This window comes from Typopeltis vanoorti, chromosome 2 (assembly GCF_054136105.1).
Source record: "Typopeltis vanoorti isolate ZY-2024b chromosome 2, IOZ_Tvanoo_1.0, whole genome shotgun sequence".
NCBI lineage: Eukaryota > Metazoa > Arthropoda > Arachnida > Uropygi > Thelyphonidae > Typopeltis > Typopeltis vanoorti.
Genome location: NC_143550.1, coordinates 86,753,709 through 86,780,183, shown reverse-complemented (window position 1 = coordinate 86,780,183; position 26,475 = coordinate 86,753,709). Strand labels below are relative to the sequence as shown.

Below are 26,475 nucleotides of genomic sequence, written 5' to 3'. Positions count from 1 at the left end.
TTAGACCAAGATATAGGTGGATTGTTACGGTACAATGTGCCTTAGATGATAGAAATATAAGATCTGATAATATTGGAGTCTTGACAAGTAACAGACTGATTTGGAGGAAAATTGTAGATAGGAAGTTAGTAATGATGTAATTTTTTTCATGTAGTACTATCATATCCTGTACACCCCTTGAGGGTACATGGCAGGAATTTGATGATGATGATGATGATTATATTTCATGGAAATGGAAAAGGAATTGATATTGTAAAGAATATTCATATGAAAGAAAAAAAATTACTTTACTCAAGAAGGGCTGTGCAAATTATATTCTTGTTTAAGAAGAAAAACTGGTATGGGCCAAGTAATTATATTTTAATGGCCATTAATGAGAGTAGAAGCTGCACTTGGTTTGAAGTTAACTGTTTTGTTTATCTTCTCATCGAATCCTGAAGAGAAGAAATCTTGTGTGACATTCTTATTTTTTGTCTGATGTTAAGTTTGTGGGCCCTTTTCTCTTTAGGAGATACGTTTTTATTTATAATACAAATTTGTATATAGTGCTTGCAAAACAAACATTTTACACACATTGTTTAAAGCAGTACCATAAATTTACACTAATATTATATTTTTGTAAATAAAGATATTATTGTTATATTTTCTTTGTCTCTCACTCAATCTCTTGGGTTAACTTATTATTATAATAATAATATCCTGGATCTGAATCTCTGATATTAACAAGAAAAATTGTGCACAGTCCTTCTTGAGTAAAATAATTATTATTTTTTTCTTTCATATTTTCTTTGCAATATTAGTTCCTTTTCTATTTCCTTGAAATGTTAAAATAATTTCAAAGTTCCCTTTTCCTTGCGAAAACTTCTTCCTTATCGTTGAACACAAGAAAAGTTAGTCTCTTTCAAGTTTAAAACATCTAACTAGAATAAGTTTTGCTGCTTGACATATGAAAGGGAACTGTCTGTTGCTTAGGGAGAAATTATATATATTACTTTTATTTATATTACAACTTAGCTGCCTTTGAAAGAAATTCATCCATTAATTTTGGGATAGCTGTTTTCCTCATAACACTCTTTTGTACCTTTTTTGGTTTAAGAATTCTTTTAAACTATATTTCTCCCCTAAACTTCCAACTTTCAGAACATCTTCTCTGCTCTAATCTGTGCAACAACTGTTCTATTATTTTCTCTCACTATATCAACCTTTTTATAAGTAAATACTGCAATTAAACAGTTTGCAACAGGCGTTAACTATAGAAAGGATTTCTCTTATATGTAACATTAGTAAAGAAATTTCTAATTACAAGAAATAATGCACTTTTGCTATTGATTTAGGAAATGTATACATACTTGATAAAATTAAAAGTTATCCTTTCTTATTTATTTATTTATTTACAGGTAACCCTCATATAACGCGGATGTTAGGTTCCACAGAAATGCTGCGTTATATAAATCGCGTTATGCGAGACTCAGATCACATAGAAAAAGTAGGGTTATGTTCTGAAATCGTTTTTTTTTTAAATTATATAAACAAGAATGATATATCCAACAAAAAATATTTTTATTTAATTCAGGTAATTCATGTAAGTTATGAAAACATATAAACTATGAAACAAAATACATAAATAAACTTATAAAAATACAAATTGTACTTAAACTTCATTGCACATAATGCATAAATGTTTTAGGCAAAATAAAATAAAGTGCATATTTTAATCGTCATCACTGTCTTCAAAATGAATATTTCGTAAATGTTCTTTATTTACGAGTGGCCGGACACCGTCATCACTTGAAATCTCTTGCACATCATTTGTATACTCATTGCATACTTCAGCTGGTTTAGTTATCAAGAAGTCAGTAATAAGACCTTGCTTATCACTATGCTGCAATTTTTTATTAAGTTCATATATGGAGCTAAACAAATATTTGATTGTCTAGTGAATTTTCCGGAGCACTCCATTGAGGGATCATTATCTGTAAAATAACGTCCTAACTTTCTTGCCAAGTCCAATCCTTCTGCTAATTTCTTTAAACTGAATTCTTTAACGGATTCATCACAATCAGAATCTTCGGCAGAACTTTCCCTGCCATTTGGTTTAACGTCATCTATTAATTGTACCAGTTCCTCCTAATTTAATTTATCAGTTAATTCATTAATTTCATTTTCAACCATATCGCAAAAGCCTAAGTGGCCATTACTATAAAAATAAAATTTTTACTAAAAGAGCATCACATATTGTATATAACTCACTAGAAAATAAAGTTCTCAACTTGAGATTAACACACTTATGATTTTTAATGCGCTTTCCTGGCAGAAAATGAAGACAATTTTCAACAATAAACACTTTATACAGTAAACAATTGTACATAAGTGCTAAAGGGTATTTCCCGAAATATAAGTAGCGATATTTCCCCAAATATCGCTACTTATAACTACATGCACGATACAGGCAGATGCAAATTGAACAAAGATAAAATTAGATTTTTAAGTTGCACGGTGAAATATATATGAAAATATAAAGGGTTACTACAATTTGTATACCATGTTTTTTTCAAAACCTCGTTGTATAAGTACCGCATTGAACAAGGATTACTACAATTTGTTTGTAGACCGCGTTATATTGTTGTGTCATTATTTATGCAAATTCACTTAAATCATATCTATCAAACTTGCTATGTAGTTGCCCTAAGTACTGACCTGGATTTTTGGTCCTATATCCTTTTTAGGCATAAACACATTTATATTTTTTTAATGACTGCGCCAGTCTATGCCCTATAATAATAAAAAGCACTATTCAGGGAGACAATTCCAATAACCCAACTATATGACTACCTGCTAACTGCTTCAGACAGTTGTGGCAAAACCTCTCAACTTAACTTTACCCCCATGCGACAAGTTCATAATTTTAGAGTGGTGAGTTGACGCTCTTAGTCAGGCAAGACTCAGTTTGGGGTAAAAATACATGTTTATTTTACAACTTTAAATACACTATACAATTATATAAGTTCACTCTTGCTAAGATTACAATCATACATAAAAGCTGAGTTAGGAAACTTGATTCTTTCAAGGGCTGCCTAATGCATGCAAAATTTGATAGCTAGTAAATTGCTAAACTTAATCTTCATTAACACAATTCACTCATCTAACAATTCCCTCTATAAATCTGGGGACACTAAGTTAAATTATCATTAATTTATGGCTCATAATTCCTCTCTCTACAATTCTGTTAAACTCATTTACACAATCTCGATATCTGGTTATAGCCTACTGGAACAATCACTTAAGAGTTCACTAGTTAATATTGTCCTGACATTTCATACTTCTTGCATCTAAATTTCTTCATACAAACAGACTCCCAAAACATAAATAACAAACATTTACATTACCTTCACTCGATTACGAAATGGGTCTGCTTGTTAATACTGTTGTGGAAGTACCTGAGGTTCGATTCCTTGTTTGGATCATGCGCGCCGTTAAATTACTGCTAGGTGACTATCCTCTATCCGTTCAATGGCTACCTTTGTCATCTGAGGACTTTGCGGGAACATCTACGACATAGCACCTGCTTGCAACGAAAGCGCTAGCTGCATTGCGCTGGAATTCCATCCGTAGTTTCATGAACTGCCTGATTCAAACTTCCCGCTGCCATGCATCCTTGCCCGCTGTTCTGCCTGGAAACCGCTACCTTGATTGGACCTCCTCACGACCTCGAAATCCCAGGAAAGAAAAAAAGCCTTCTTCCTCCTCCTGCAATCACTTATATTATTCATCACATAGCGCTCCCCCCCCCATCTCCTCCTGAAACTCCTGTGCGGCGCTATTCTAGTCTCGATCTCCGATGATGTCAGCACTTTTTCTGTGGTAGGAATCACGGAACTGTTATTACGCACATCTGTTCCTAGTATTACGCAGCCTCAGGCACTTACACTAACACGTACCAAACCTTTGGACCCACTCTCATACTTTGTTCAGTGGACTATTCAAGTTAATTTCAGCTGCACTGTATAATACTAAATTTTGATTTATAATTCATTTAAAAAAATCTAAATAACACAATATAATTCCAATCTGTTATACTTCTTTACAATTTTATAAACTGATACATTCTTAATGTTATATTTCATTATCTTATAATTTCACACCTTTGACACAATATTATTTGATTTTGACTAAATGCAAGTACTTTCTACTATTAAATATTCAGTTTGCTGAGTTGTGCTTGTTGAAATCTGAATGATTTGCTGAAACGAAGTAACAAGACCATTCAAAGTTCAACAATATTGAAACTGCATTGTATAAGTACCGCATTATACGAGGGTTACCGTAATTCAAATTCATTAAAATATGTATATTATTTCTGGGAAAACTCCCATGTTACTCCTCTTAATAAACTATTATAATTATGGCTATTTAAAAATCATTAAAATAAATAAATAAAAAAAAGTGAAATATAAGATAATTTGATATCACTAAATAGTAGGTATCCTACACCGTTTTAGATCCTCCACAATATGAGCACACCGAACACAGACCAAATATATCATTAAACTGTATCATGCCCAACGTCATTTTGGGATTAAGCTTGTTCATCCTTATGTCCAGAAACAATGGAGTCAAGGATTTTATATTGCCAGCTTCACCTCTCCAGAACATTCTTCTGAATGTGTTATAGAGGTGAAGTTTGCAGTCTGTGAGTCATTCTTATTGTCCATTAAGTTTTCTTTTTCCATCTGTATGTCAGTTGACTACATCTCACCCACATTTCATTCATTATTCCTCATTATATTATCACATGACTCATATTGTTTTTTAACAAATCTGTTTTTAATATTCTACCTTGTTTATACAAACCTATTACTGAAGATACCTGTTAGTCTCAGGTTGAAATATTTGTCAAATGCAGTTTATTTGTTTTAATTCATACATTCTTGTGTCTATGTGTACATAATCTTCGTTGTTATGGTGCAAGTATCTTTAAAGCATCATTACATGCCCTTTGCCTCGGAAGAATTCAGGTCTCATCTAGGACAAGAAACTTATAAGAACTTTTTAAATGAAATGAATTAGCCATTCTCATGTGGAGGTGGTAGGCTTTTTGCTTCTTTTGAGAAACAGACCATCTGGCTGGATATACATCATTGTTATCAATTTCCTAATATGCATCCTCTAAGGGTGTATATGCTACTATGACAGGATTATGTTTACATCATTGCTAATCTCCTATCAACAGTTTTCTCCAAATCTATTACTTTCAACACTTCAATATGGTCTTCTAAGGCACTCCTGACTGAATTCAGTCCACCTAGACCTTGGTCTTCCTCTGGATTTTTATTTACCATCTTAGCATCAAACACCTGTTCACTAACCTTTCCTCTTTCATTCTGTTTAAGTGACTATACCACCTTAGATTAGCCTTGCTCACACATTCTTGAATGCTAACAATGTCAAGTCCTTCCTAATACCTTCATTTTTAATATGATTCTGTGATTAATAGAGTATCTTCAGGCCCCTAATTTTTCTTGAAATTATTATATTTGTGGTCTCTAATTTTTGATCAAGTGTTAATTCTAACCCAACTCTCAGATCTATAATTTAAAAGTAGTTTGAATACTATCTGGTATACTGCTAGCTTAGTTTTTTGGCTGCTTTCATTCTTATTCCATATAAATTTATTCAACTGCTTCTCCACCAGATATAAGGTATAAATTATGGGCCTGAAGAGATTGCATTGATGGCAGAATAATTTTAAAAATGAAGGCATTAGGAAGGAACTTGACATTGTCAGCATTCAGAATAAGCAACCAGCTTTGCTTATTCTGTTGTCCATTTCCATATTCAATTTATCATCTCCACTAAAATGTCTAAATAGCTGAAATATTTTACTTGTGTTATAGATTCTCCATTGAGAATGCAGCTGAAGTTTTCTCTTTCTGCCTAATTTCATATTTTGTTCTTTTTTTATTACTGATTTTCATGCCAAATTTGTTACAGCTGTTATTCAATTTAGTTAGAAAATCCTGGAGGTTTCACTGGATGTGTTAAGAAATACAACAACATCATTTGCATGAAGCAAAGAGCTTAGTTTGATATCTCCAATTCTAATATCAGGTTTAATGATACTACTTTCTTTTATCATATGATCTATACAGGGGGTCCTTGAGTTATGTTGGAGATCCATTCCTATGGACCGACGTAAGGCGATTTTCGATGCAAGTCGGAATTACCATAGCCTAAGTTACTTACCTAACCTAAAACACCCTGAAGTCATACGTATATATCAAGAAACAGAACTAGGCCATAGGAAAATGAAAAGGAGAACATAATTACTGTATAGTACAGAAAAATGACGAAAATGAAACTGTAATAAAAAAACAAACATAAAAATGAGAGCAATCCCCAAAATGACAAATGAAACTGTACATTCTGTACAGGTGATTAAAAAAAACCAAAAAACAAAAATGAAAACAATTCTTTACCTTTTATCCTGTGGTTTGAAGAGACAGTTGAGGTACCAGCACCTGCTGCAGGCCTCTCTACCTTCGTGAAAAAATGTTCCAGGCTAGTCTGGAATGATGCCATCCTCTTCTCCTCATATATCTCCCTATAGCACTGCAGGCAATCCATAACCCTCGGAATTCCTTTGTGTACCTAGCAATGTTGGGATCCTTAGCCTCAAACTTGGCCAGCCCATCCTCAATGAGGGCAAAACCTTCTGCCAAGCCCTTGGTAGTGAATCTCCTGGGTTCAGGGGTTGGAACCGTTTCTTCCACCTCCTCCATCAGCTGCTGCTCTAACTGAATGAGGTCTTCTGCTGACAACTCCTCCCCATGAGATGCCAGAAGCTCTGTGACATCTTCGGCCTCCACTTCCAAATTGATCAGCTTCCCCAGGGCAACAACCTTCTCTGTGACAGCCTCAACTGTCTCCTCATAGAAATGGAAATCATTCACAAACTGGGGACACAGTTTGTGAATGGATGCAAACTTTATCCTTGATAATAGTCCCAACTGTGGTGGTACTAAAGTTCAATGCGTAGCCAATGTTCGTTGGTGTTTGTCCCTTTTTTACCCTTTTAATAATGTCTAATTTCACTTCTAATGTGATGCCGTTCCTTTTCTTAGACACACTGCCATCGGAAGAATCTGCATTTCGTTTGGGAGTCATATTGAAGGGTATAAAAGTCACAAAAAAACACAAAAGTGAGAGAGTGGATGTAAACAAAGCATGCAGTACCCAAAGAGTGTATGCTGGTATTGGATCGTAATTTCTTCTCAATCACATCTTATCGTCTATAACTCTCTCTCTCTCTCTCTCTCGGTATTTATTGGTTGTAGGCTGATATATATCAATCGAATCTGAAGAAAATTTATATTATACTGTGCCACTCCATATTCAGAAATTGCAAGAGCAACTTAGATAAATCAACATTCAACTGTATCAGGTTATCATAAGTTGATTTTAGGCCGAGATTTTTATTCTTACTACATAGGGTCCCCGCTAAGATTCGTATTATTTTAATGAGTGGTGCAATGAAACAATCAGGCAAATACAAGATTCAATTCAAATAAAATTATTTAATGCAGTGTCACATAAATTACATCATTGCACAGTATTCCAACAGGGACATTATAATTAAACGAATATAAAGCTCTCATTAAGATTCTAGTATACTACTCAGCTGAGCTTAAACTTTATATTGATTATATTTAATTATAAAGATTATATTTAACAGATCTTATTCTTCTTATTACAGAGAACTTCTATCATAACCTTATTCTGATCAAGGTTACATCTCAAAATATGTAAATATCAAATCAGTTCAAGATATTCAGAAAGAACACAACTCATGAACCATCAGACATTTATTTGTAATTCTCTAAGCTCAGTTAATCAAAATTAGTTCTTGTAAGTTCGAGATTCCTAAATTACAACAAATATGCTTCTCAATATTCTCGTTCAGTCAATGAACACTTAATTCAATAAAATAGCACTTGTCACTTGAAGAGAGAAAAGTCTTAGCACATCACTCATTAAATCTTGACTCGCTGAATGCAACAACTAGGAAAAATTTCCTTTCGGCGGAATTAATTTTTGTTACTTCTCACTAAGTATAGTATAGGTAATCTTACCAGAATATAGCTTCATCACATCTTAAGGAGATCGAACAACAATTTTTAAAGTCCTTGCTGACTTTTACCTTGTAGTAACACAAACTTAAAAGAATCTTCCATTTCCGCGACTGATTTATAGACTCGGGAGAATATAACCTTTATGCACTTGGTTTAAATTATCCACCTATTTCTTCTTTATCTTATACATATTAATGTATTTCTAGCACTATTTCACTCTTAGGTGTTAGGAAGTTTTGGTAAAAATCCAACTCAGAAAAAGGTAAGTTAAATTGCCAAGCGATTCCCGGTCCTTTAAATTCTGTTTTTGGCACGTCAAAATTTCCCTCCAGTTTCCAGCTACCGTTCTCTATACTCCCCTATTCGATTCTCCCCTTACTTTTGTTTTCGTATCCACTCCTTCCTTTTTCCTGCCAATAACTGGTTCTCACCGGTTAGGCTCATATCAAACTTGTTTTTCCCTTCATATATAGTAGTTCACGCTCCAACACGCACTAGGAGAAATTTGCATGTTTTCTCACAACAACCAATCAAATGATATCACAAAGAACCTTCTGGATATATTAAAATTACATACATTACAGTTTCTAATATTATTATTAAAAGAATAAAGCAAATAAAATAAATGTCACTTTAATATAGATGCATTTCATGTCTATAATATATTTAAAAATTACATAAATAAAATTAACTAACAAAACTAAAAAGGAATTCACGAATAACATTTTATAAGCAAGAGACTAACAAAATAAATTTAAATAAATCCTGCTTATGATATGGTAGGTCTTGTTAATTATGAATGAAGTCACAATTTAACAAAGGCTCACTCTTTCTCTGAAAAATTTTTCTTTAAAGAAAAATTTTTCTATTCACATAAATCTCTGGGAGGATTCAGACTTGCTACTTCTTTCTTGAGGTCTCAGATAGTGCCTAGTCTGAGTAAAATCTAATTCCTTATTACAGTCTGTGTATTTATTTCTCTCCACTTGAATTCTTGCAGTTTTTATTACGGGTAAAAATTTGATTGTTGCACTTATAGTGTGATAATGTCTTTTCAGGGCAGAAGTTCTGTTCTCTGTCACTAGAATTGAGTCTTAGTTGTCTCATGACTGGGTGATTTGTTCTATTGGTAATCCCTTTTTGATCACTCATTCCTTTGTAATTCCTTCCTTTTCTCACATTTCTAGTTCTGAAATGTAAAGCAGTTACTTTAGCAAAATTAATTTTTGCTAAAAATTAATTAATTTCAGGGCAGAAGTTCTGTTCTCTGTCACTAGAATTGAGTCTTAGTTGTCTCATGACTGGGTGATTTGTTCTATTGGTAATCCCTTTTTGATCACTCATTCCTTTGTAATTCCTTCCTTTTCTCACATTTCTAGTTCTGAAATGTAAAGCAGTTACTTTAGCAAAATTAATTTTAACCGACAGTTGATTTCCAGCACCAATTTCTTGTTCAGGATTGGACACTTGATGTTTTGACGTTAATTTAGTGTTAAGTTGTGTTTCATGCTGATCAAGTACATCAGTGTTTGTATCACTATCTTTCACAGTTGGTTTATCTACAGATGATTGCACTCTATTAGGAGTTTCTTCTTCATTAGGTATACAAAATCTTCCTGTTAGCCGCTTCCTTCCTGTGTATACAGACTTATTGTTTCTTCTGACAGTTATTTTTCTGTTCATTAGGGATATTTCACCTCTTGAAAAATCACAAGAGAAGTGATGTTTCTCCATAAAATTTGTTCCTAATATTATGTGAGAACCTAAGCTAGTAGAGAAAGGGACAATAAGTAAGTGTTGGTATATATACACACACAGTCTAATATCTGGTAGATAAATTTTTGTGCGAACTTTCTCATATGCTGTAAAGTTCGAGTCAGAGAGAGTGGTAATTCTCACAGGTCTCCTTAAATTGGTAATGTTTTTCCATAACTTATCTCTTATTTTAGGAAATATTGCTTACTGATGTTTGAGGCATTACAACCTGTACCTTGGACATTTCCTGTAATCCTCATCATTGATTCCCTCGTTCTAGGGAAATTTCGAAACTTATTATACTCTCTGTGAGGAATGTGTCCAAAATTAGAATTCCATTTGTTGTTAGAGTAATTTCTTCTATTTAAGGAACAATTTCTGGCAATGTGTCCACCTTTATTGCAATTAAAGCACTTAGGAGGATCTCTATAATCAGTGAGATATTCTCTCCTTGTCTGAGGTTGAGAAACAGTGGACATCTGTTGTCTTAACATTCTCTAGAGCTTGCACTACCTTATCCAGATTAGTAAAAATGGGTTTATTTTGTCTTTCCACTTCCAGTTTGATCATCTCGCTAATTTTATCTGCTGTGGGGGTTGTAGTCTTGAGGTTTTTCAGTGATTGCTGCCAATTGTTTCATCACTTCATCAAAACTATTCATTATTGATTGTTGCAACATCTCTACTTCCTGGTGAACTAAGGTTTGTACTTCTTTCATTAACTTCTTGTTGGAATGTTCATTACTCTCAGATATGTGGTTACAATTTATGGAATTCTCTTTATTAATTTTCTTTTCCTCTTTCTTTTTATTCTCCTTTGAGGTATTATTTAGGATTGGGCAAATCCAAATGAGGTTTATCTGCATTGGATACATTCAGACTGTTAGAAAGAGTTAACAAGCGATTGTAGAATTCGGCAACACTCTCCTTATCCTTCTTTGTGATCCTTTGTAGTTTCCACAGATTTGGTCCGACATTTGGTCCAATTTTGAGTATTCAAATGTTTCTCTAAATATTGGAGATGAGAATAAAAATGTTTTTGCTTTACCAATCAATTTGTTTCTGAGCAATATCAATAACTGAAAGTCAGTCCAATTTGCTGTCTCTCTCTGGGTTTTTCAATAAAGGTAAAAAATGACAATACATCATCTGATTCCTCTGCTGAAAATTGAGGAAAGACCTGTGGGGGATTCACAGTTCTGAAGAATTCACTGTCTTCCATTTCTGTGCTAGATGTAACAGCCATATTGGATTATGATTTAATACTTTAATTCTCACAACTTAAGTTTAAAACTATTCAGATTATAATTCTTTGCCTGATTTGTTTCACAACCAACTCACCGTGATTCACTTAACTTTACCACTACATTTTAGGAAAGAGTTCCTCTAGTTAAATATAAAAATAAAACTTAATCTCTCAATGAATACTCGTGAATCAGCATCCTGTCGACTGCGCTATTTTGTTGGATCGTAATTTCTTCTCAATCACGTCTTATCATCTATAACTTTCTCTCTCTCGTTGGTATTTATTGGTTGTAGGCTGATATATCAATCGAATCTGAAGAAAATTTTTATTATACTGTGCCACTCCATATTCAGAAATTGCAAGAGCAACTTAGATAAATCAACATTCAACTGTATCAGGTTATCATAAGTTGATTTTAGGCCGAGATTTTTATTCTTACTACATAGGGTCCCCGCTAAGATTCGTATTATTTTAATGAGTGGTGCAATGAAACAATCAGGCAAATACAAGATTCAATTCAAATAAAATTATTTAATGCAGTGTCACATAAATTACATCATTGCACAGTATTCCAACAGGGACATTATAATTAAACGAATATAAAGCTCTCATTAAGATTCTAGTATACTACTCAGCTGAGCTTAAACTTTATATTGATTATATTTAATTATAAAGATTATATTTAACAGATCTTATTCTTCTTATTACAGAGAACTTCTATCATAACCTTACTCTGATCAAGGTTACATTTCAAAACATTTAAATATCAAATCTGTTCAAGATATTCAGAAAGAACACAACTCGTGAACCATCAGACATTTATTTGTAATTCTCTAAGCTCAGTTAATCAAAATTAGTTCTTGTAAGTTCGAGATTCCTGAATTACAACAAATATGCTTCTCAATATTCTCGTTCAGTCAATGAACACTTAATTCAATGAAATAGCACTTGTCACTTGAAGAGAGAAAAGTTTTAGCACATCGCACATTAAATCTTGACTCGCTGAATGCAACAACTAGGAACAATTTCCTTTTGGCGGAATTAATTTTGTTACTTCTCACTAAGTATAGTATAGGTAATCTTACCAGAATATAGCTTCATCACATCTTAAGGAGATCAAACAACAATTTTTAAAGTCCTTGCTGACTTTTACCTTGTAGTAACACAAACTTAAAAGAATCTTCTATTTCTGCGACTGATTTATAGACTCGGGAGAATATAACCTTTATGCACTTGGTTTAAATTATCCACCTATTTCTTCTTTTTCTTATACATATTAACGTATTTCTAGCACTATTTTACTCTTAGGTGTTAGGAAGTTTTGGTAAAAATCCTACTCAGAAAAAGGTAAGTTAAATTGCCAAGCGATTCCCGGTCCTTTAAATTCCGTTTTTGGCATGTTAAAATTCCTCTCCAGCTACTGTTCTCTATACTCCCCTATTTGATTCTCCCTTTACTTTCGTTTTGATATTCACTCCTTCCTTTTTCCCGCCAATAACTGGTTCTCACGGTTAGGCTCACATCAAACTTGTTTTTCCCTTCGTACATAGTAGTTCACACTGCAACGTGCTAGGAGAAATATGCATGTTTTCTCACAACAACCAATCAAATGATATCACAAAGAATCTTCTGGATATATTAAAATTACATACATTACAGTTTCTAATATTATTATTAAAAGAATAAAGCAAATAAAATAAATGTCACTTTAATATAGATGCATTTCATGTCTATAATATATTTAAAAATTACATAAATAAAATTAACTAACAAAACTAAAAAGGAATTCATGAATAACATTTTATAAGCAAGAGACTAACAAAATAAATTTAAATAAATCCTGCTTATGATATGGTAGTTCTTGTTAATTATGAATGAAGTATTATTAATTATAAATATCTTCATTCACAATTTAACAGTGGGACCCAAGCGACGCCACCTCTCCCTAACAAAAGCCGCATTCTTCCGCTGCGCTCACAAACAAGTTCGCCTGCGATGTTTTGAATTTTACGTTGCGCTGCTTCAAGTCTAAATTTATTTTTTAAATTATTTATGGGAATACCGCTGTAAAGTCGAAATGATGCATGTCGAGGACAATGTAGGTCGAGGACTCCCCCCCCCCCCACCTGTGTAGATGAATGATGAATAAGAGTGGAGTTAGTGTGCAACCTTGTCTTATACCTGATTTTACATCAAACTATCTTCGTGCATTTTTTCCAGTTGTAATGGCTCTGTATTGCCCAGTATATATTGCTCTGTGTAATGTTCCATTTATTCCATATAACTGTACGTTTTGAAAAGCTTTTCTCTGGGTACCTTGTCATATTCCTTTTCCAGATCTACAAAACTCAAGTACAAATTCTTCTTATATTCCCATGATTTCTCAGCTATTATTGCAAAGTGAAATTCTGATCTTGATAACCTCTATTTGACCTGAACTTAGCTTGTTCTTCTCCAAGTTTCCCTTCCACAGAGTTTCTCAGCCTCTTCTCAAATATACTTGGAGAAATCTTCCCTGGAATTTTCACATTCAGCTTTATTCTTTTTTTACAGATGGAACTACTAGAGTTCTACTCTAGTCATCTGGAATTCAGCCTTCTGATCAGGCTGTCTGAATTTGTAGTGGCTGCATTGCATAATTCAGAGGGTTTCTGTAAAACACAGATATTCTGTTGACATATTTGTTAGAATGTCATCTTCTCTAGCTGCCTTTCCACATTTCAAGTTTTTGATAGCTTTTTCTACCTCAAGTATTGATATGTACTCCTGATTACATTCCTTTTTAATGTTTTCCATCTCTGTGCTGTCACTGTTTGTTTCATATACAGTCTTTCAAAGTAATTGCTCCGGACATCTAAAATATCTCTTTCTTCAGTTTTCATGTCATCTTTATCATCTTTACAATATCCTTTCTTCCATTTCTAAGTTTTTTTTTTTTTTTTTAATAACAGTCTAGAACCTTTTGCTACCTTCTTGATATTTATCTTCTATATTTTTACCAAACTCTTCCCATCACTTTTCTTGTTACTTTTATACATAAGGCCTTACATTTTTTCCCCTCTGTATTCTTTTAGGGCATCTACTGACTTATTCATTTAGTGCAGGGCTATCCAACCTTAGGTAATCCGAGGGCTGCATTAGAAAAAAAAAATTATCCGAGGGCTGCATCACAATGTGTATCTAGTGATTTGGTGAGCAGCAGCGACACAACCTCGAAAGCTGAAAAGACGAACAACGCTAATTGCTCACTAATCGTGCACTCACATTCCCCGTGAGCGCCCAGAACATGCACATTGGAACAAAACAGTGTAATAATGCTTCTTTGACACAATTAATATTTGAAAAATACATGGGTACATAGTGATGTAAAAAAAAATAAAAATAAAATTATCAACATTGAGTTTATCGATTAGTGATAGAATTAAAATATCTAGTACGCATTCAATTCAAATTATTATTTTATATTTTCACTCGTTAAAATCAAAACCCACAGGCAGGCCACATCCGGCCTGCAGGCAGTGCTTTGGACAGCCCTGACTTAGAGCATTTGGCATGCTTTCTTCTTTTCCACGACTACTTCTTTAACTTATGAGGCACATGCATTTGATAAATATATGTAATCTTCTGGCTAGGGTTTGCATTGTCCAGACCCATATCATCAAAACACAAGTTAGGTGATTGGTTTTATTTATTCCTAACCTTTTAATAGGCCTATATGGATCTAAAAGAAATCAAAGCACGGAAAAAAGTTATTGTCAATGGCTTTAGCAGTGGAGTTGGACTAGAAGGTATAATGCAAGTTTCCTTTCAAAATCAATTTTTGGACCTGGTGATAATTTGTTTGCAACAGCTGTAACTTTTAACATGAGGAATAATGGAAACTAGAGATTTTGATAAAAGCCAGTATTGAAATGTTTGTTTGTTTTTTAACATTGGGCGGTGTTGGCCACACATTTTGTATAGTATTTGGATATGTAGTGGTATGTGGGTGCAGCATATGATGTCACTGATGCTATGATTTTGATAGGAGTTGGGGGAAATTCTTTGAGTATGATTCTTTCTCTGTTTCTTCCAGCATATAATATGAGGGTTTAATAATTATGTTAGAATGTAAAAATAACAATGGATAATTTACATCAAGTGAATTATTTCATATAAAATTTCTTTACATTATGTCTACTTACATTTCACTTCAAAAAAATTATTCAGATATTGGAGAGACATAGCAGTTGTTCTCATTGAGGTTTGAGTTTTCAAACTTTGAGATATTGTTTTAAAGGAGGCTTCCTTTAGGAGGCTTCCATGTAAACTAACAAATAACTTTGCTGACTTGTAGAACTAAGATCTGCTTAGAGACCGCTAATGCAAATTAACCATGAAAAGGCAAGCAAAACTCATGCCGAAAACGGCAAACATTCCAGACTAATGCTCCAGCATTAATGTTCACTTCTTTCTCCAGTCTTTCGTAATACACTTTTCTTAAAATTCAAATTGCAGCTATTGCAGTGACTATTCTTCTCAGTTTCCCAGTTACATGCTCTTTGACTCTTATCTGAAAGGTAGCATTTATGCATCTCATATCAGAGAGTGTCTAGTGTATAATTTCTTCTTTTTTGCTCTTCATTGGCTAAAAATCTCCCTCTCTGTCTCTGCCTTATTCCACATTCATTCATTTCCTGTCATTACTCTTGCAATGTCACCAGTTATTCTTTCTGATTTCCTTTCTTTAAACATTATTCTCAGATCCAACTTTCCTAATAGCAAGGTCATCTTTCTTGGATATTTTAATGTCCACATTTCCATTGATTTCTTTTTCAAACTCACTGATTCAGCAGGTAGAGATCGCAAGGCATTTGCCATCACCTGTGATCTCATAGAAATTGTTCACATACCTATTGTTCACATACCTATGTGAACAATTTCTCAAGCCTTTCTCCAAATACTCTTGATATCTTCCTTACAAATGATCTTTCTTGGATTAGGCATTTCAGACCACAATCTCATGTTCTAATTGCGTTCTGATGTGCTCTCTTAGAGCAACACTCTGACAGCTGGCCTCATCCATCTCTCTAACATTAAGAGTTCCAAGTGAGATGATTTGCATAACTTCTGTGCTTTAATTTCTTGGATTATTGCTTTCAGTCTTCTGATCTAAATGTTCTATGGAATTAATAACTGAAATAATTCTTATTTTTGTAGAAATATTTCCCATTCCATTTTAGAAGAATCAAACATATTGCAGTTGGATTTCGTTAAGAGATCCATGTTCCTTTTCTGTTTTTCCTAAAACTCTAAATAGCTGCAAGCAAGTTTCCATCTGTCTAAAGCAGATCTTGAAAATACCTAAAGCAGAAACCTTTCATGATGTTCAGGTAGTAGTTATGCTCTTTGTTCCCTTGCCAAAGCTATTATCTGACCTTTGTGTAACTATACTTCTGTCTGTTTTAGGCTATCAATTGTTCTCTTGCATCATTTTATGATGCAAGAGAACAATTTAATGTTTTCCTACAGTTCCAAACATTAAACATTCAATGCTACCTTGCTCACCAGAAAGAGATCAGAAGAATCTTCTAGCTCAATAATATTAAGAGTCTCCTCACCTTAATAGCATTTCTCTGACAATCTGTTCTCCAGAATTGACTCCTCTTCTGTGTTGTCACCCTTTTATTCTCTCCTCTTCCAGTGGTATCTAGTCAGCTTGGAAATTAGCCTATATTCAGCTTATTTGGTTGTAAGCGGAGTGACAAATCTTTATCTTGACTTATTCTCAGCATCAAAGAAAAACTTCTGGTCTTACTTTTGACAGTTCTCAAAATACTGTTTAAATTCTCTTCCTGCTCGAGTTCATTCTAAAGTAATGGAGAAAACCATTAACAGTCAACTATTGTGCTATTTGGATATCTCAGTTAATAAACAATTGTCACTAATGCATTTCATCACTGTCGATTGCCAAGGGATCTCTTGGCAATCGACAGTGATTATGCCACCTAGCTTTGGACAAATGTCATGGAAAGTTGGGGAATCATATGCAGTACTTTATAGTATTACTAAGACAAAGCCCATTACCTCAGTTTCCATCCTATGGCTTTCTTCGGATTTCTGTCTAGGTTATCAGCTTTCTCTGGTTGCAACATGCAGTAGTGGATGAATCTTTATCCTTAAACTTGCTGATGATGAATAGGGTTCTGTGGAGCTCTGTTCTTTTGTCTACTATGTTTCTATTTATCAATAATCTTTACCCGACTGCTAATGCAATTCACAATTTTGCCTGATGACAGTATTCTTCTTTCTCATAAATAAACCTTGCACTATGCAGATCAACAAAACTCTCAGAATAAATGCCTACTTTTGAAACAACCCAAAATTTTACTTCAAAATCTTTCTTTACTATGTTCTGAAAACTTTATTAATTTCTTTGCTAGCAAACCTGACTTTTGACCATCAAAGAAAGACTTATGGTCTTACTTTTGAAAGTGCTCAAAATCTCTATGCATAGTGAGATTTTTCTTTATCTTCTTACTCACAGAACAAATTTTTCTTCCTATTTATTCATTCCTTCTGGGCTTCAGGAACAATCTTCTGCCTTATGTTTTTCTGCAGAATGTAATTTGCAGGTCTGCAAATCCGATGCTAATTTTTTCATCTGTCCATAGTACTGATTTACTATAGGTTGAACAGTCCCTTGTGTATGGGATCACCATAAAAGCAATGAAATTTATATTTTTGGATTTCTGTAATGTAGATAATAACATAAAAAAATTGTTTTAAGTAAATTTTAAACTTTTATTGTTCAATACTTGTTCTCTTTTTTTCAATCCAGTCTATGCAATTGAAGCTAGTACAATAGCAGAAGAAGCAAAGAAAGTCATTGCCTCTAATAATATGCAGGACCGTATTGTGGTTGTAGAAGGGAAAGCTGAGGTATCAACATTTAAAATATTTCAATTTTTTAGCGTTAGAATAAATGAATGATATAATTCTGACATTACAAGTCAAGTTCACAAATGTAGAACCTTCTTCCAGATTTAATACCTGTAAAAAAAAAAATGAATAAATAAAATAAAATAAAAATTAAAAAAATAAATAAAATATTAAATCAAATTCGAGTTGCATTTTTGCAGGGAATACAACATGTGCAGCATGCTATGACAAATATTGTCATTCACATATTAGGATAGCACTGTCTCAACTTGAATGAAATGATACCTGTCTGTATTTTCTTCTGTTACAGCAATTGAGTTCTTGAAAAGTTGTTTCTATGAATAAAAGACTCAGCATAATCATCATTATAATGCAACTGTTAAGATTACATTGTACATGTTTTTCTTTTCAGTATGATTCCCATCTTTTGTTATGCTCAAAATTAAATGGTAATCACTTCCTAATTCAAATGCTCTGTATAGGTTCTTGTATCTTGAATATTCAAATAGCCACTAAAACTTCTCATTTCTTATGTGCATCTTTATGTTGGAATAAAGTATTAGTCCCAAGTCCTGATCAGAAATCCAGGAGTACTTACCATTATTATCAGTTTTGCAATTCTTCAAATTTTCACGAAACATTTTCTTATGTTTGGGGTTCATTTCCTATCTGTTGTTTAGGTCTCTAATAAGAACCAGCATTTCTTTTTCCTGATGTTGCTTATCCTTTATAATGACTTGGAAAAATTCCTCTATTTTTTTCCTCCTTAGTAAAGCTTTCTGTGAATCCATAGGCATAAATGTCTTGCTGTCCAATTTCCCACGTTGAAATTTTTCTGCATCACACTACACGAAATTGCCTACCATTGAAACTTATCTTCATGTTTAACGTTGAGTACTATAGCTGTTACTTTCTTTCCTTCATTCTCTTTCCTGAATGCATTGTCTCACGGATATCAGAATCATACTACCTGTTGTTGTCTTCAGTAGTTTATCTCTTTTTCATTGATGCTTCTTCAGTTCCACTAAATTTGAGTTTGTTCCACTAGCTGGCTTTTGAGCATTTATCTTGGCTCCACAAATGAAAACTGCAGGAGACTCATTTAATCAGATGTATCACCTAGCATTCCATTATGTTGTGCCATCATATTTGCATGGTGTGTTTTAAGCCAATACAGAATTCACTTTGGCTGGCCAAATTCTCATCCCATCTTCACTTATTCAGTAACGAGGCATCCACCTGGTTACTGAATAAGTGAAAATGGGATGATATCCAGTTGTCTGATTTTAATCCCTAAGTGACTCCTTTGTGTATGTGTTTTCAAGATGTTTAATTTGTCTTTATTATTTACTGCTAAAAGAGTGTTCAGCTGATCTGGCTATTCCTTTGACCAGGCTGTATAATTTGAGTCTCAGAACAGGAGTGGGAAGAATGTGTGGTAATCCCAACTGTCGACCTGTTAGTATTTCTGGAGTGGTGGTGGTGGCAGTGAAGAATTTGGAAAAGTTGGTTAGGGCTTGCATTCAGAAATGGGTTGACAGAGAATCTCTACTTTGCAATGAACAACATGGGTTTACTAAGGGAAGGTCATGTTTTAGCAACTTGCTCATATTCTATAATAATGTTACCATTGAGCTCGACAAGAAGAATGGATACACCATGATACTTTTGGATTTTGCTAAGGCTTTTGACAGAAATATAACATGGAAGACTTATATAAATTGAATAATATGGGTTTGGATTATAAAATATTGGTATGGATAAAAGGATGACCGACTGACAGTTATCAAAAAGTGGTATAAAGGATATCTTAGTGTGCCAGTGTACCACAAGGATTAGTCCTTGGTCCACAGTTATTCACCCTGTACATTAATGATATTGGGAAGGATTTAACATGTGACTTACAGTTATTTGCTGATGATGCAAAGATAGGTAGGGTAATCAGGGATATGGAGTACTTGCAGAATGATTTGAATAGGTTGGAATTGTAGGCATGGTAAAATGGCTGTCAGTTCAATGTTAGTAAATGTAAAGTCATTCACTTCGGTGAGATTAGATATTCAATGTCATATTGGTGGAATTATACTAGAAAAAACTGATCAGGCTAGGGAGCTTGGAGTTTTAGTAGATAGGAAGTTGAAGTTCAAGGCCCATATAGCAAATATTGTAAATACAACTCGGAGAATAATAGCAATTCTGATACTTTGCCTCTTTACAAGGCTCTTCATAAGACCTCACTTGAACTATTCTGTGCAGGTCTAATCTCCTTGTTTCTGTGGTGATTCTGATACCATGGAGAGAGTGCAAAGGAGAGTGTAAAAATCATATCAGCATTATGGAATACTGATCTGATTATGAAGAGAGAGAGGGATTGAGAATTTGTAGACTGCAGACACTAGAAACAGGAGAAAGAGGGGGTGGGGGGTGATATGATTGAGATTTATAAACTTCTGAAGGGTCATACAGTTTTCAGCTGATGGCATTTTTCATTTTATGGAGGATGGGGAAAGGACAAGGGCATCCTTGGAAGCTCAGAATGAATGCTGTCAAGAAAGGAGTGAAATCTAGATTTCTCTCTCTCTCTCACTCATAGAGTGGTGTGTGTGGTTGGAATGGATTGCCATTGGATGTTGTGTGTGTGTGAGCAGTGTGAATGCATTTCAGAACAAGTATGACAGCTGTTGCAGGTATTTAGTATGTGGCATCCCTCGTTGAGTCCCTGACTCCTTGAAGGTCTCTCTTAATAATAATAATTATATTCCAATGATATATTAATAGGAAATATATCAGAATTAGATGTAACCTAATAAATAATAAATGTAATACAATTATGGTTTTATTATTAATTTCCTCTCAGAAGAGTTTTTCAGTTTGGTTTGTTTGCTGGTCGGGTCTCCAGTCATTTCTTAAATTTCTTTCTTCTAAGGTATTCATTCCCAAGTTGATGGACTATTGCATGTATATCATCTACGTGTTCCTCTGGGTCTTTTCCCTGCCATTTGTTAATTGCTTGCATGGGTGGATGAGTGGATATCACCTTTGATTCCATTCAACAGGCTGTGGGCTTGAATCCCAATGTTGCATATTCGTGCAAGTATTTAGGTGGTTAATGATTTCTATCTCCTGGTATAATATCATCACCTTGGTTGTAGAGCTGGGTTTCTTGATTGTCTGACCTTTATCCCAACTGTAGCACTAATGTATTCTAGCTTTTCACTCTTTCGAATTAAGTATTAACATAAAAAATATCTGTCACCTTAGATTGGTTTAACTTTGATAATTTGGTTCATGGATGCTAAATACTATTAATGTTAAGCTCTGTTCTCTATCTTCATTTTTAACATGGTTCTATTATAAACTCATCTGTTCCTCTCTTGGTTTTCCTAAGAATTCTCATATCTTTGGTTGTAATCTTTGATCAACTGTTTTGCATTTAAAGGCTCTCTTAACTCCTTATGTGAACCTCCATAGCTCAGTTGGTATAGATGAAGCCCTTTAGTCATAAAGACCGTGGTTTGATTCCTGTCCACAATGTGAGGAATCTTTATCTGGTCTCTTTTGACTAAAGGCGAGTTAGCCAGTCTCATACGGAGGTAGGGTGTTTTTTACCCGGAAACTGGTTTTTCATTCCCCAGAACAGGCAAACCGGCCCCGTGAACAAACAAGATTAGTCAGGAACAGCTGTTGTCATCACATGCTAAATAAATAAACTCTTTCTGTTTTGGCTTAGTTCCTCTCATCCATGTCTTTTATTTAATGCCTTACCCTTCATATCATGCTTTTGTTAAAGCATTGTTTTGAATATTTATTTATTTTTTATGTGGCTCCCACCCACAAAAGGTTTTTCTTTAAACCTATAGTACATTAGTACCGTTGGTGGGGTAAGTATTTTTTCCATTTTTATCATCGTCATCAAAATGTTGATATATACCCTCAAGGGGTGTACAGGATATGATACTACTACATGAAAAATTTACATCATTACTAACTTCCTATTTACAATTTTCCTCCAAATCAGTCTGTTACCTGTCAAGACTCCAATATTATCAGATCTTATATTTCTGTCTTCTAAGGCACTTTTTACTGTATCAGTCCACCTATATCTTGGTCTTCCTCTGGGTCTTTTTCCTGCCAGTCTGGCAGAGAACACTTGTTTTGCTAATCTTTCTGCTCCCATTCTGTTTAAGTGACCATACCACCTGAGATTAGCTCTGCTAACACATTCCTGGATGCTGATAATGTCAAGTTCTTTGCTAATATCCTCGTTTTTAATATAATATAGCCATTTATGCCATCTGTTCATGTCCCTAATCTTTCTCAGGACTCTCATATTTGCAATCTCTAGTCTTTGGTCAAGTGTTTTACTTGTGACCCCATCTCTCAGATCCATAAGTTAAAATTGGTTTGAACACTTTCTTGTATACAGCTAATTTAGTGTTTTGGCTAATTTCTCTCTTATTCCATATAAATTTATTCAGTTGACTTCCTACCATACCAGCTTTGTTGATTCTGTTGTCTATTTCCATATTTAATTTACCATCTTCATTTTTAAAAATTATGCCTAAGTAGCTAAAATGTTTCACTTGTTCTATAGGTTCTCCATTCGCAATGCAGTTGATATTTTCAATGCCTCTGCCTATTTTCATTGTTTTTGTCTTGTTATTGCTGATTTCTTACCATATGTATTACAACAGTTATTCAATTTAGTCAGGGAATCTTGTAGACTTGTAGCGGATTTATTTAGAAGTATAACATCATTCTCATCCACATAAAACAAAGAGCTGAGATTAACATCTTCGATTTTGATATCAGGTTCAATGCCTCTTTCCTTCATAATGTGATCCATATAGATAATGAATAACAGAAGGGATAATGTACATCCTTCTCTGACACAAGATTTAACATTAAACTATCTTCCTGTACTTCCTTTAATTCTAACTGCTGACTTACAACTCAAATAAAGACAAAGCATTGCTCGATATAATGCCCCATCGACACCACATAACTGTAGCATTTTGAATATCTTCTCTCTTGGCACTTTGTCATATGCCTTTTCCAGAAAATGCATACACTGCTCCAAGACCGGTCTACATATCAAATCATAAATCGAGATCCCACCAACTCGCAAAAGAATAAGGTGTGCAAGTTATTGAGCAAAGTCACTTCCTGGCCAAAAGAAATTGTCAAAAAACTCAAACCCTTGCACATTAAGACACCCAGAATATATGGTGCTCCTAAAATACACAAACAAAATACACCTTTGTGTCCTATCGTAGATAGTATAAACAGTTCTACATATAAACTAGCTAAACATTTAGCCAAATTACTAACCACTTACACAAACAATTCTTCCTCTTTTGTTAAAAATTCTACCCACCTAAAAAGTATTTTAGAAAACCACACCCTAAATAGTTCAGACCTAATAGTGAGTTTTGATATCACCTCATTTTTCACTAATGTACGACTGATTGAAACACTTAACTTACTAAATTCACAATTTCCCCCAGATATATTTCAGCTATTTAAATTCACAGTACAGGCAGGTTATTTTACTTGGAAAGGGAAAATATACAAACAATTAGATGGGACAGCTATGGGTTCGCCCCTTTCTCTCCCCTTAGCCAATTTCTACATAGAACATCTGGAAAAATTAGCTATCAACACAGCCACTCTCAAACCTAGTCTCTGGCTACGCTATGTTGATGATGTGTTTGCTATTTGGCCACATGGCCCAGACACATTGAATACATTTTTAGTGCATCTAAATAGCCAGCACCCTAAAATCCACTTTACAATGGAACTAGAAGCCAATGACTGCCTACCCTTCCTGGACACACTGATCACACATCTTCCAGAAGGTTCCTTATCGTTTTTGGTTTATAGAAAACCCACACATACAGAGAGATACTTACACAAACAATCACACCATCACCCTTCTCAACAATATGGTATCTTAAAAACTAACCCATAGAGCTAGAGCAATCTGTTCCAATGACATTGCTCTCACTGCTGAACTTTCTCACCTAAGACACACCTTCTTAACCAACAGTTATAATCCCCATAAAATAGATAACATACTAAATGCTATCCAGAAATCCCCTCTATCTAATACAGAAGACTACAACAAAACTGTCACCATCCCACACATTAAAGGCACATCTGAAAAGATATCTAGGGTGCTTAACAAACACCAACTACGCACAGTATTTAAACCTTATGTAAAATTAGCAACTCTCATCCGTTCACCTAAGGACAAATGCACTCCTTTATCACATCCAGGAGTCTATGAAGTGCCCTGTTCTTGCCATCAAGCCTACTACAGACAGACAGGAAGAACTGTGGACATCTGCCTCAGTGAACACAAAAAATATATCCAACACTTTCGCTATGGCAAGTCGGGTCTGGCAGACCATGCTTTGGATACCCCGGCACACAGGATCAATTGGAAAGAAACAAAAGTAATGCACAGAAGCTTCTACAAGTCAGAGAGGTTGTTCTTGGAATCAACAGAAGCCTTAAAACATACTCCAAACCTTAACAAGTATGGCTGTATAAATCTACCAAAGATTTGGGAGACAGTCATCTTAAGACCAAATTAATATTTATTACTTTTATTTTATTTCATTTTTTCAAACTTTCTAAGACTATCATTTGGACTATTATTTCAAAGCTTTGAATTTTTTTATTTTATTATTATTTTTTTTAAACTTAGATGGTGCCATATTAGGACTTTAGTCTTGTGTTGCACTCTGCAATTACTATTATTAGCCCTACTGTTACACCGGATTGTGGGTGTTTTGCATTTGTAACAAACTTTGTGTTGTGTGCTCTGAAGATGCTGGATATAATATCAGCGAAATATTAGCTTTTGAGTTAATAAATAGTTATTTTCTTAATCATCTGTGTTCATATCAAACCGTGAAATCTATTACAAAAATGTCTGACGAACACATAAACCTATCCATGCGTATTAAATACAGATCTTTGTTATATTCCCATGATTTCTCAACTATTTGTCGTAAAGTGAAAATCTGATCCTGACAGCCTCTGTTTGACTTGAATACAGCTTGTTCTTCACCAAGCTTCTTTTCCACAATCCTTCTCAACTGTTTCTCAAGTATACTTGCATATATCTTATTAGGAACACTCAGTAGTGAAATTGCTCTGTAATTCTCACATTCAGTTTTATTTCCCCTTTTTATATATGGGTACTATGAGAGCTCTAATCCAATCGTCTGGAATTCTCTGTCCAGCCTTCTGAACTATACAGTGCAGCCACTGTAAGAATTTTATACCTCCATACTTGAGCATTTCTGGTTGAATATTATCCAATCCTGTTGTCTTTCCATACTTCAGGCTTTTGATGGCCTTTTCCACCTCAAATATGGATATGTATTCCTGACTGCATGACTGGTCAGTGGTTTTTACCATTATGCTGTCAACACTGCTAGTTTCATTTAGCAATTTTTTGAAGTAATTACTCCATACTTCAAGGATATCTTTTTCTCCACTTTTCATGTCACCATTATCATTCCTAATTCTTTTACAGCACTCTTTCCTAAATTTCTGAGCCTCTTCAACAATCTCCAGAATATCCACCTTCTTGATATTTATTTTCTATGTTCTTACCAGTCTTCCCATAACTTTTGTTTAGCTTTCTTACATTTGTCTCTGTATTCTCTAAGAGCACAAGCTGACTTTTTTGCGAGGAACTTTTGATATGCTTTCCTCTTTTTTTTTTTTACTGCCTCCTTTATTTCTTGTGTCCGCCATGGAGTTCTGATTTTTCTATCCTTGCACAACCTCACCACATGCCTCTCTTGCTGAATCAGTTGGTGTTTTCTTCAGGGCTTGCCACTGAATCTCTAAGGTTTGGTTCCTGTTCTGAAACTCTTTCATTTTTTCTTGAATAATGTTTGTGAATTTTAGTCTGCAGTTCACATCTGAGAGCTACTCAACTTTAATTTGCTTTAAAACTTTCTTACATGTTCTTCTTTTCAATATGCAATTCAATTTTATCCTTCTCAAGACTAAATGGTGATCACTTCCAATTTCAAATCCTCTGTACACTCTAGTGTCCTGTGCCAGTGAGAAAACATCACTAACAACAATAATGACACTTTTCTTATTACTTGCTTCTTCTCTCCATGTGAATTTATGCACATTTTCATGTTGGAACGTTGTATTAGTAATAACCAGTCCATGTCCTCATCAGAAATCCAACAGGTATTTGCCATTAATATTAGCTTTGCTCTTTTCTCCAAATTTTTCTTCTTCTCCAAAATATTTCTATATGTCTGACAATTATTTCCTACTCTGCTATTTAGATCCCCAACAAGGACTAACTTCTCTTTTTTTCCTTGTGTCAGTTGCTTTCTCTGAAGCCTCAAAAAATTCCTCTGCATCTGTCTTAGTAGAACTTTTT

General features: G+C 34.2%; 1 protein-coding gene across 1 annotated transcript in view; it reads left to right on the top strand.

Moving 5' to 3' along the window:
* The window catches only part of LOC150109226 (protein arginine N-methyltransferase 6-like), a 333,254-nt gene that overhangs the window by 103,340 nt on the left and 203,439 nt on the right, over positions 1 to 26,475 (top strand). The window contains exon 6 of the mRNA XM_090412246.1: positions 17,950 to 18,050. Coding sequence (XP_090268372.1) covers positions 17,950 to 18,050 — 101 coding nt within the window. The remainder of the gene's footprint in view (positions 1 to 17,949; positions 18,051 to 26,475) is intronic.